Below are 12,442 nucleotides of genomic sequence, written 5' to 3' on the forward strand. Positions count from 1 at the left end.
TTGGAACATCATGGTGCTTTGGGTAGATGGTGGTGGCACAAGCCACCACCAATAGGACACCGGAAAAGGAAACAGAAGAGAGAGTAGGGGTTAGTACAAATTTTGAATGAATAGTTATTATAATGAATTGGATATACAGAGTGTCAGGATTAAATTACAGTGAAGTTATGAGAAGGCCATGTTAAAGTAATGTGTTTTCAGTAGTTTTTTAAAGTGCTCCACTGTATCAGCCTGGCGAATTCCTACTGGCAGGCTATTCCAGATTTTAGGTGCATAACAGCAGAAGGCCGCCCGCCTCACCACTTCTTTTAAGTTTTGCTCTTGGAATTCTAAGGAGACACTCAGTTGAGGATCTGAGGTTACGATTTGGAATATAAGGTGTCAGACATTCCGATATATAAGCCGGGGCGAGATTATTTAAAGCTTTATAAACCATAAGCAGAATTTTAAAGTCAATTCTGAATGACACAGGTAACCAGTGTAGTGACATCAAAACTGGAGAAATGTGTTCGGATTTTCGTTTCCTGGTAAGGATTCTAGCAGCTGCATTCTGCACTAATTGCAAACGATTGATGTCCATTCCACTGTACGAGTTTTAAAAATACATATGCTCAGCTGTGCAAAGTGATAGATAAAATATAGAAGTGTAGATAAATCCAAACTTGGATGTGTTGTTAAACACACTTTCTTCCTGGTTGACGCCCCTTTTTGATTAAACGGCTCGCGGCCCTCATTTATTGGTTCGGCAGGTCAAAGCCGCGCAACGTGAAATCTCGCGATAGGAGAGCGTTACGTAACTGTAGGCGCTCGTTGAATGCGCGCAGTACTCGTGGAGCAGGAAGAGGAGGTGCATCTGTGAGCTGCGAAACGTTCGAAGACAATGGCTGAGGTTATGAAACAAGAGCAAGAAGAAAATACTAACGTTGCCGAGACCGAGCATGAAGCTGAAAACGAAACTGAGCAGCAGATGGAAAACGAGTCCAATGGCATTAAAACGTAACTTATTTTTTTGTTTTAACCTTGATTTTTGTCAGCAAATTCTGTTTAGAATCGGATGGAGGAAAATGGAGGCTAATCTGCCGGTTTAGGCCTTCAGAGACGAATGCCGCCTTTAAAGTCCACTCTTTTGTTTATGTTGGAATTACGTAATACTAGCCCATGTGTGTAGCTGTTGACCGCGTTGTTCCCAAAAATTTAATTGTAACAAGTAAACCGAGTAACCAGACGAAGTTAAAAAAAAAAAAAAATAGATTTTGGGGCCTAATGAGCCGACCGGCGGTATTGATGCTTTCTGAGAATTGTGGGTAGTCCTTTGTCGCTGAAAGCATTGTTATTTCTCTTTGATTAATTGGGATTGACGCATTTTCGCATTTTAATTGTTTTATGTTGAGTTGTTTACATTGTTATCCTGCATGTCAGTTTAATGATGGTGATCCAGCAACAACGTTAAACCGCCATTTTTGATAACTGTTCATAACCTACTCCGACCGCTTAGTCGGTGCCATGTTTAGTGCGTGATACTTTTTTTTTTTTCCGTGGCGTACTTGTAGTTTTATTTCGCCATTGATAGCGAAGATGCGATGATAACGATCGTCATGTTATAACAGTACCCAGTTTTTACACGGCTTACAGAATGCCATGCAAAGGCCTGTCAGTGTACAACCGACGGGGTTTCTTGAATCGATTTGTTTTCCAATGCTCTTACGCGAGTTTCTTTGAGAATTTTCCTCAAATCCGTCCATCTTCCAGTCCCGCTTTATCATGGGCAGGTTTGCGGGAAAGCTGGAACCTATCATAGGCGAGGAAAACGGCAGGAACAATCCCCGGAGAGACGGTGCGTTTTCCCCAAATGAGATTTAAGATGTATGCACTGATTTACTTGGAGATTACATACTCAGAAATGCGCAAAACATTAGAAGGGGTCAGATGTATGCTGCTGTGTTAAAAATTATTAAAGCTCACTGGAATCTTTTTCAAAGAAGAGTGGCTACTTTTGCCGAATTGGCGCTGGCTGTTTTTTTTTTTCTCAACAGCAAATCTGTCTGAAAAATTTCAATTTAAAAAATGTTAACATGCAAACGCTTTGTATACATGTGCACCGGCACATGTGTGTTTTGGAAATTTTTACACACAAATAACATTAAAATGTTAAAAACTAAATTGAGATTAAATGGTTTACAGTAGTTTTTTTCGTTTACTTATTTTTGATCCTTTTAATGTATTCATATAGTGAGCATACCCAGTTTTAAATTGTGTAAAGTAAGGCATCCTCTTATAGCATGAGACAACAAATTTAAGTGGTCTGATTTCCACGCATTGTATTGGTATTAGTAGTTTTAAATGTTTAATTTTTTGGTGTCCTGTAATAATTGTATCTTGTTAACTTTGAAACCTAGGGAAAGTGAGTCCCCAAAGGAGCCATCTGAACTGAAGGAAAAGACAAGTAAAAAATCCAACCGTTACCAGCCCTATTCCAAGGAGAAGAATGCAGGATCTGGAGACAAAAAGGGAGCTCATCGCAACAGGGTTTTTGTTAGCAATATACCATATGACATGAAATGGCAAGCAATCAAAGATCTAATGAGAGAGAAAGGTAATTTCCAAGGTTTAAGGTACCAAATGTTGCCTTAAATACATTTGGGGGTTCACTGTGCACCTAAAGGAATTTGCCCTGCTAAATATTGCTGGCCAATCCTAGTGCCTCATAAGGCATTTACAGGCTCAATTGATGGCAACTTTAGCTTATCGGCAGTAACTGAATTGTTCATTTCCATCATAAAAATCAAACATTTGCAGATATTTCAATTGGCAGTTTGTGTTATTCTTTAAGTTTATTTCAAGTTGTTTGAATTCCAGGGAACAAGAAGAAGAAGAAAAAATTCTTAATGATCAGTCTTCAGGTTGTTATTGTTGAGGCATGATAGATTGTAGTAAGAATTGTTGTATCCTTGGTATTCTGTATCTCACTGCTTATTTGATTTTGTCATATGTGTGTTTGGAGTTCATTTTGCAATGGTTCTAGTAAAGTATTGGCAGCATTCAAACAATACAATTTTTGAATTGTTCAGAATATTTGTACAGAATGTTAGGATCACATGTAAGAATGCTTGATCAAGTTGTATATGTTGACAGAATACTTTATCTTGGAAATATAAAATGGAAGTGCGTGCCTAGCTGTGTACTGGTTAAATCTTTGAAATTTGGTAACCGAACAGCAGGTGTTTTGTTTATATTTACATGTATGTATTTATTTTTATTTCTTTTTTGTTAAAGGAAAATTTACTGATATGGTTTTAAAGACCAGGTTTAAATAGTTTAATCCTGGTAAAGTTTGTACCAGCAATATCATGCCATTTCCTTAAGGTTGAACATAGCCTTTTTTATTGAGTTAATGGTAGATCAACTCAGAATTTAAATTGTATGGCATTGATGTCAGGTGTTTTTTCTGGTCTGGTCTGCTTGTTGTTGAATAAATGGTTTTTCTTTGTAGAGTTGTACCAAGGGCAATGGAGAAGTGAAGTTTGGTGTTTTAAATGCATTGTTTTTTTTTGGTATTTTCCCTTTGTATGTCTCATGTAGTCGGTGAGGTTACATACGTGGAGCTCTTTAAGGATGCTGAAGGAAAGTCAAGGGTAAGTGATGTGGCCATGCTGCCTGAGGTTTTAAATATCCTCTGCAGTTTTCCTTTTATTATGACTCATTCAAGGTAATGAAACTTCTGGTATCAATTGTTCCAAAATGCTTTGTGATTTGCAAAACTGGAAAGGTATTGAGCTAGAGCCTCTTCTAGTTGGCTGTAGGTCGTGACCTTTTTGTCAGCAGGGCTGGCTGTTTGATGCTGTTTAATTTTGCTCTAGAAAATTTGGTCAACAACGAACTTAATATTAATGTAAGTATTTGGTGCAGTTTATAATTAGTGCTTCAGTTTGTTCAACAGATCAATTTCACAAATGGAAATAGATTTTTATGCACTGGGTGAATAGTTCAGAGACCCTGTACCAGTACTGGTGTGAACTTACACTTTCACAGTATGGATTTTAATTTTCCTCTTAAGTAACTTTTCCTGCAACCAAAGTAAAATTTAGAATGTTTGGAATTAGACTACAATTTTTACATAATGTTCAATTAGAATGTGTTTAAATTTTAGTCAAAAATTGGAAATATTTTTCATAGACACTTGGTCTATTATAATGAAAAATGTATTGCATATTTAGATCAGGAGTAACCAAGTATATAAAATATATAAGTAGTAATTTATTATGCAAAGCACATTTTATGATCTTGGAAGTTTTTATTGAAATCTGTAATTGGTGTTGAACCTTGACCGTCTTTGGCTATAGGTTTATGTAGCTCAACACTGAACATTTATAGACTAAATCTAACAAATAAATGAAAAATGTAAATATGCACATGTGAATGACTCCAGTTAATATACATGTGCTTTTCTCTGACGTCCCCTGCAGTGCTGTACATTATTAATCACAAAGTGAGTTGGTGCTGCATTGTTTGTTGCTCATATAGTTCCTTTTCATAATCTTGCATGTAATCACATGTCTTAATTTAAAAAGCAAATAGATTAAGAGCAAGTAGTAACGAGCATCAGACATTTTGACCCCAGAGAGTTATTCTCAACCAAAGACAAACCTGCATTTTGTTTTATTCTGTACAAGGTAGTGTAGTATTAATGCTTAGCATTTTGTGACTTAGTTCTTTCCAATTTGACAATTTGTAACTTAATTCTCTTCTTTCTTTCATTCTCTGTCTGTTTTTCTTTCTGCCCTTTCTGGTTTGCTGAATTCAGGGTTGTGGGTAAGTTTTACCTTTTATATCTTTTAATTTTGCATTTAGTTTCATATTGCAATATGTGAGAATTCTCAAATACTGGGAAAATTATTAGTAATTGGAATTTAAGAATAAGACAAATTGTCTGATTTTGTAGTATAAACCTAAGCAGTTTACTCTTACTGTATTGTACATTCTGAAAAGTTGGCACATTGATTCTGTTTAAAATTGAATTTGTCTGTATACATTAACATTATGGGACAAGACCCTGTCTTAAGGATTCACTTAACATTTGCACAAGTCACTATTACACTCGATGTCTGTACCTTTGCATATTAAACTTTTTCGAAGTTAAATTTGTGAATGTAATTGTAATGTTCATCTATTCAGTGTTGTGGAATTTAAGGATGATGAGTTTGTGAAAAAGGCAATGGAAATCATGAATAAATATGACCTAAATGGAAGGCCACTTAATATTAAAGAGGTAAGGATATTGTTTTTGTTTTTCAATTTCTGTATCTACTATTTAGTTTATTGTGTACTTACGTATGTATTGGAAATGTGTGATTTACAGGATCCTGATGGTGAGCATGCCCGTCGTGTACTTCAGCGGGCTGGAGGAGCTTTTCAAGGAGTCCGTGGTACAGATGGAGGAATGGGAATGGTAAACGTACCCCCTTCTATTGCAAACAACCCTAACATTCCTCCTGAAGTAATAAATGCTTTGCAGGCTGGACGTCTTGGGACAACTGTGTTTGTTGCAAATGTGAGTATTGTGCTTATTTGTTTTATTTAACTATGTTAAGTATGATGCTAATTATTGGTAGTTAACATTTACAGCTGGACTTCAAAGTTGGATGGAAGAAACTGAAAGAAGTCTTCAGCATGGCTGGTGCAGTTAAGAGAGCAGATGTGAAGGAAGACAAGGATGGAAAAAGTCGTGGAATGGGGACAGTAACTTTTGAGCAATCTATAGAGGCTGTTCAGGCTATTTGTATCCTTTTTGAGTTAAAGGGTATTTTACAAAATTTCATTTTCAGTGTGCAAAATTAAGTTTTCCATGGTGTCCTAAACCAAGCAACTTGTACGATTTGTTTAATTTCTGAGGAGTCTTCAGTGAAAGCCTATTTAAATGTAAACTTGTAGGCATAAATACAATATTTGATTCCTTTAGTATAAAGTTTTTTACACGTTTAAGGAGAAGTTTACCCTCCACCCTGTCCCAATTTTAGGAAATTCACACAGTGCTTTCTTGCAGGTACTGGGTTCCTCAGTCTGTTGCATCTAAACAGTGCGTTTATTTAAAATGCAGACAATGTGTAGCATTCATTTTCTGATGCCTTATTTCAACTGTAGATGAGCATTTTCAGTTATTTTGCCAAATATTCCAGTAAGTAAGGCAGATTACTCGTTTAATTTTAGGATGTTTTCCTTGACATTTAACTTTTTAGCCATGTTTAATGGCCAATTCCTGTTTGACAGACCCATGCATGTAAAAATGGTAAGTTCATTAACACCTCATCCATGGGGGCTAACCATTTTTGTTTTTATTGTTTACAGTGTTAGGGGTATGTGTGTGGCTTTCTATTTTCTTGTTTTCTTGGTGTGGTGTTGTGTGTATATATAATCGGGGTCCTTGACGTTTTGGGTTGGTTTGTACTTTACATGCAGGTGAAATTCTGCTGTCTTGAAGTCAAACCTAGTAACAGCAAATGAAATGCATCAATGGTTACATTATTTCTTCATTTCCAAGTTGGATTGAAATGCTGTTGTCCTGTCGCCAGTAAAAAGCAAAATTCCCTGATTGCATGACAGATTGATATTGAAGGCTGTGCCTTCTAAAGTTGCACTCTAAAACTGATTAGTCTTTCAAGAAATTTCATTGTTGAGATAGAGCCACATTTTTGTGAGCAAATAGTGATGTACGCAGAGCTTCTCAAAGCGTGTGTGTGGTTTATATATGTTAGGCAATGACTTTTCTATATTAGATCAGTCTGTTTCCTAGTGGCCAGCCAAAGCTAACATGATGTAAAGCTGTTAGATAGCAGCACATTCACTTGCCTGATGCTTGTTATGTGATGTTTTAGTAACACCCCACCTAACCATGGGTATCAATTCAAGTGTATGGAAGTCCTTTTTTCTGTAAATGGGTTTTTTTTTTTTTTTTTTTTTTTTTTCCCCCTAGCTGTGTTTTTGAACATTTAAAAGTGCACTGTTGCTGTAGCTGCTACTTTTCAAGTGCTGTATTTTTGACTTGAACTGAATTGTGCCTTTATTATGAAATTCTACTGTTTTGTCTTTTAGGATGACAAATCTGTACCCCATGATGACTTCCGTACAGCAGAAAAGTCATCTCAGTTACCCCGTATGTACAGACTTTCTGAATATTTTTGTAAAATTTGGAATAAGTGTGTATTCTTCTGTTTTGGGTCTAATGCTGGACAAGTGGGTTTGAAACGGTGGGATTTTTTTTTTTTCCTTTGGCAGAAGATGTTCTATTAAGTATATTCATAGGCAAAACAGGTACTTTAAATTGGGTGATGGGGATGGTCTCATTACCTAATTGATAGTTGTCAAATTTTCATTTTTTGAAAATGGCAGGGTGCGCTGTAGTTTGGGACGTTTTCAGAACATTTTTATTAAATTGGTCCGTTTTATTGGCTTGTTTAAAAATACAGCTGTGCTAAGTTAACCTAATGAGTATTCACAAATGAAATGTTCTGTGTGTTTTAAAGGTGGGCTTGGTGGTATTGGATTGGGTCTTGGACCTGGTGGCCAACCAATTAATGCAAACCGAGTCAGTGGTGGTGGTGGAGGAGGAGGAGGCATGAGTAGTATGGGTCCTGGAGGTAAGGGTTTTTGGTTTGTTTTATTATAATAAAACACTGTATAATTGAATCCCCTGACCTTTAACATTCAAACCACCACTAATTTACATGTAAAATCCAGTTGTCATGGGCATCTTTTGACACAGTATCGCAACTGTTTTTTTGACTGTCATTGGGTCATGGAAATTTTTTTTTTTTTTTTTTTTTTTTTTTTTAAATATCTTATGGGAACATAAGAGATTTCTTCGTGCTCTGTGTTGAAGTTTATATAAATGTTTTCTTTTATAGGAGGCCTAGGTGCGATGGATGTATCTGGATATGGTGCAATGAATAGATTAGGTGGAGGTATGTCTGCTCTCTAATATTTTATATACTACTCGGCGCGCGTGTGGTTTTTGTGTACATTTCACATCCTTTAAATCTTTTAGGAATGAGTGGCTATGGAAGTGGAATGGATGGAATGAGTAATATGGGCGGATACAGTAGTAGAGAGCTGGCATCTATGGGACGAATGGGAGGTAGGTTAACTTTCTGCATTGATTTAAATCCGGATGAAGGAATTTGTCTTTAACCCAACTTTAAACTATTTATGTGCAGGTGGCATGGATGACTACAGAGGAAGCCTAGGAATGGGTGGAATGAGCAGTTTGGGTAGTGGTATGGGTGGAATGGGAGGTAATTAAACATTCATTATATTTCTATATTTTAAAAACGTGTGTATTTTTAGTGTTTAATTTTTATTTTCCCCCCCTTTAGACATGTATCGCAGTGGAATGGGAAGCATAGATAGAGATTATGGTAGAAGCGAGCTGGCAATGAATCGAGGTTATGGCGATTCCTATGGTGGAATGGGTATGGATTTTTTTTTTTTTTTTTTTGTAATGTTTTAAGATCCTATATCATCCACCCGAATGACAGAATAACCACAAGCGTTACCTGGGAGGTAACCTCCCACACAATTCGGGTCGGGACTCAGACTATGAATGCAATGAATGTAATTATTCCGCACTTACAGCCTGTGAAATAAACGAACCACATGCCGTGGCGCAGCGTAAAGGGGCTTCGTCTGATGCTGACGTCCGAGGTTTGATCCCCGAGAGGGGAGCAGTTGAGCGTGTACAGCTGATGAGCCCAAATTAGGGTGAAACACGTGTCACATACTCTGCATTATTTGACAGTAAGCTATGCAACATTCCATGATCTGCTTCTCGCAACTGAAGAGGGCACCATGGTGGATGTTTGCCAAATGGCAGACCAACCACAAGCGTTACCTGGTAGGTAACCACCCACACAGTTCAGGTTGGGACTTGGACTACGAATGCAATGAAAATTTTATGTGTATATGTGTGTGTACTGCTTTGAAAAACAAATGTATTGTGAATGCATCTATACAGTCATGTTGTGTGTGTGTGTGTGTGTGTGTACAATACTGTGCCAAGGTCTACTTAACAAAATAACCAGATAACATTTTTGTGCATGTCAGCAGCAAAAAATGAAACAAGACATTAAAATTGGAATGTCCTCAAGTTGAAACTTTTAAATAGTAATAGAACTAGCACAAGGTTGAGGACCAGAAATACGCTGGTTAACCACAAAAACGGAATGCAGCAAATAAACGCATCATGCTGGTGTCCCTTTGTTATTGGGTGTTCTCTACCAGTCTTGGCACAACTGCCATAAACTAATGGAATCCTGGTATAATCATCAGTATTGGTTTTCTGATCAGTCCTTGCTTTATTCTGCAGTATGGCAGACCCCAAATGCATGGCCAGAATCCTAAATTATCTGCCACGGAGCCCTGATCATCAACATAGAATGCATCTGGGATTACAAGAATGGAAGCCAGAGTCTGCCAAAGAACTGTGGCAAGTTTTCCACAGGGGACTTGGAGCAGCCATTAACAATTTGTGACTGTGGATATAAGCAGAGGGTGGTCACATCAAATACGGATTTTAATTTTTACTTATTGTATTTTTTTTATAGGAAACTTGACAAATGTTTCGTGGCATTATTTTTGAAAGTGTTCCCACTTCACAGCATATTGCAAGTGCCTAAGATTTCCAAAATTTAAAAAATGCCTTTAACACTTAAAGCAGTTCCCTTTTTGCCACCTTTTAAATCTAGTCTCATTGTGGTACAGTACACTTGTTCCAGTGCTTCTCCCATTCATGGAAATATTTGCTCTACTCTGGTTACCATGTCTTGAGCACTTTATTTTTAAAACCTGGATTTCTCCTTCTGTGGCTAATGCTTCCTTTCTTGTTCTTCAAATTAAAACTTGAGAGAAAGTCACATGGCGTGAGATCTGGTGTTCCTGCTACCCCTATTTTGCCATCAGTTCCATTAATTGTAAAAAGTACTGTATATGCTCACGTATAAAATCAAATCAAAATCAATCATGAAATCAGGCCCTGACTTAATCGTCCATTCCTCCAATCTCACATCAGTTTCTCAGACGCATCAATTTTTATTGTGGCAGCACAGTTACCGCTTTCTTTTGCTACGCCAATGACTTAATTTAAAACCAGCTTCATTATTTTCTTCTGATTGAACGCTCCATCGTAGAAAAGGGATGCTCTTACGATAAAGGTGTATGAGGGTGTGAGATACAAAAAAAAATAAAACCCAAAACCGTGCAAACATCGGTTCGGAATAGTTTGGGTATTACCGTGTGGTCACACAGGCACACGTTAGAGACGGCGAGATTAGGTGCACGTGCTGATCTAGCATTGCTGCAACCAAATAGAAAAAAAAAAGGCAGTGTGCTCTCGGGTGGGTGTTAGCATATCATAGTCCCTAGGATAGCGGGAGTTTTCCGCATTCAACTTATACGACCGACATTATAAAATACCAGAAATTACACTGTAAAATCAAGTCCTGACGTATCTGCAAGTATATAAGGTACCTGCATTTAAAAATCAAGTTCTTTTCTCATATCTACCCAACCCACTATATCCTAACTACAGGGCCACGGGGGGGTCTGCTGGAGCCAATCCCAGCCAACACGGGGTGCAAGGCAGGAAACAAACCCGGAAAGGGTGCCAGCCTACCGCAGGGCATGCACACACTAGGGACAATTTAGAATCGCCAATGCACCTAACCTGCATGTCTTTGGACTGTGGGAGTCTATTTGAACATGGGAATCAGTTATTTCCACTGCTTCTGATTCTTGTGTACCCTGTGCCAGTAATAAGGTAGTATAACTTTACAGAAGATTAGGGTTTTTATTTTTGCCTTTTCTTTGAGATTTAATTTGTTAATCTTCCATGTCTTTCTCTGTCCCACTTTATTACAAAGGAGGTGGAATGAACAGCATGGGTGGTGGAATGAGAATGGGCATGGACAGGATGGGTGCTGGTTATGACCGACTTGGCAGTGGAATGGAAATGAGTCGTGGCTTTGGAGGTTTTGGATCAGGGTCCAATCAAATGGGTGGAGGAATGTCTGAAAGAGGATCAGGATCCAAGGGCTGTCAAATCTTTGTCAGAAATGTAAGTCTGGAAATTAGTTTAGTTTATAATGAATATAACTGAACTGAGTTTGCCTTCACCATCTTGTTTACAATGCACTTGCAGCGTTCCTGTGCTGCACCTCATATGGTGTATTCATGGTTTTCTTTCACAACACCGTGGTATTTTGCTCTTGTGGAATGGGGTTATTCCTGAACCTTTTTTAATCTATAAGACCTTGTGTAAAGTTTGACTGAAATGTTTTAGCAACATCAGCATACGTGTGTGTTTACTTTCACAGGATGGAAATACATAAGGTTTACAGCAATGATGTTTTTTTTTTTTTCTCTAATAAACGGGAATGCATTGCTTTATGTGGTGGTACTTATCCAGCTGCAGAGGTGACCAGACTTTAAACCCCATCCCATGTATCACTGTTAATATTCACATTAGTTCCTGTTGTCTGCATTTGATGCAAGCACATTTTAGTGCCCAATGGCAGGGGAAGATTGTGAACACTTGCATAGGCTGGCACCTCGTGTTGGCTCCAGATGGCCACTTCTTATTACCAGTCTAACAGTGGTAGAAGCAGGCAGGCATTGGCACCCACAGTTAGTGTCATGGCACGCGTATCAATAAAAATTGCCCACTTCTAGTTCAGATGTTAGGGTAATTTAACATTGTAGCATCAGATACTGATGGATCTGCATTGTCACAAATAGCTGGTTTTGGTAAGACGTTGGTATAACGAAGGGTGACTAAACTTCATCTCGTTTCAGCTTCCATTTGATCTTACATGGCAGAAGCTAAAAGAAAAATTCAGCAGCTGTGGTAAGTCTACAAAAAAAAAAAAATTATATGACTGCTGTAATTTATATATAAAGCAGTTTTAACATTTGTTGTTTGTTTTTTTTAGGTCAAGTTATGTTTGCAGAAGTCAAAATGGAAAATGGGAAATCTAAAGGCTGTGGAACAGTGCGCTTTGATTCACCAGAAACCGCTGAAAAGGCATGCAGGCTTATGAATGGCACCAAGATCAGTGGTAGAGAAATAGACGTCCGCATGGATCGAAACGCATAAGCTGTTCGTTTAATGTTCATTTCCAGTATGTGTATTTAGTATTGTATGAAAGTTTGTCTTCACCAGCCTTTACAACTGGACATACTTACAAAGTTGTTTTATATACTGTGAGTTGTCATCCTCTCCCCTGCCCTCAAGTGTTTAATTTTTGTGAGCATTCAGTTTAATTGAATGAATAAACTTGGTTTTTATTTTTTTTTAATGTACTTTTGGTATTGGCGAGTGTGGTTTTTTTTATTTTTTTTTCATCCTCCCCAATCCCACCACCCCCAGGTGCTGCTTGTGCCTGTTTTCCTGAAGGCC

The 12,442-nt window shown here is 37.8% G+C and overlaps 1 protein-coding gene across 1 annotated transcript; it reads left to right on the top strand.

The window, feature by feature from the left end:
- The first annotated feature begins 810 nt into the window (after positions 1-810).
- On the top strand, positions 811-12,345 carry myef2 (myelin expression factor 2). Its single transcript, XM_028823922.2, has 17 exons — positions 811-996; positions 2,397-2,593; positions 3,580-3,632; positions 4,802-4,809; positions 5,173-5,266; positions 5,357-5,548; positions 5,623-5,776; positions 6,234-6,283; positions 7,087-7,147; positions 7,518-7,631; positions 7,902-7,955; positions 8,039-8,128; positions 8,208-8,285; positions 8,367-8,462; positions 10,908-11,101; positions 11,839-11,890; positions 11,976-12,345. Exons 1-17 carry the CDS (start codon positions 881-883, stop codon positions 12,137-12,139), a joined length of 1,767 nt encoding a protein of 588 aa, XP_028679755.1. The 5' UTR covers positions 811-880; the 3' UTR covers positions 12,140-12,345.
- The last annotated feature ends 97 nt before the right edge of the window (positions 12,346-12,442 follow it).

The sequence above is a fragment of the Erpetoichthys calabaricus genome, chromosome 17, assembly GCF_900747795.2.
Source record: "Erpetoichthys calabaricus chromosome 17, fErpCal1.3, whole genome shotgun sequence".
NCBI lineage: Eukaryota > Metazoa > Chordata > Cladistia > Polypteriformes > Polypteridae > Erpetoichthys > Erpetoichthys calabaricus.

Excerpts from the sequence above, each read along its gene's own strand:
- myef2 (XM_028823922.2), top strand. The coding sequence starts at position 881 with ATGGCTGAGGTTATGAAACAAGAGCAAGAAGAAAATACTAACGTTGCC. Across the intron at positions 2,594-3,579 it reads AGATCTAATGAGAGAGAAAG|TCGGTGAGGTTACATACGTG; the intron begins GTAATTTCCAAG and ends TGTCTCATGTAG. Across the intron at positions 6,284-7,086 it reads GACCCATGCATGTAAAAATG|GATGACAAATCTGTACCCCA; the intron begins GTAAGTTCATTA and ends TTTGTCTTTTAG.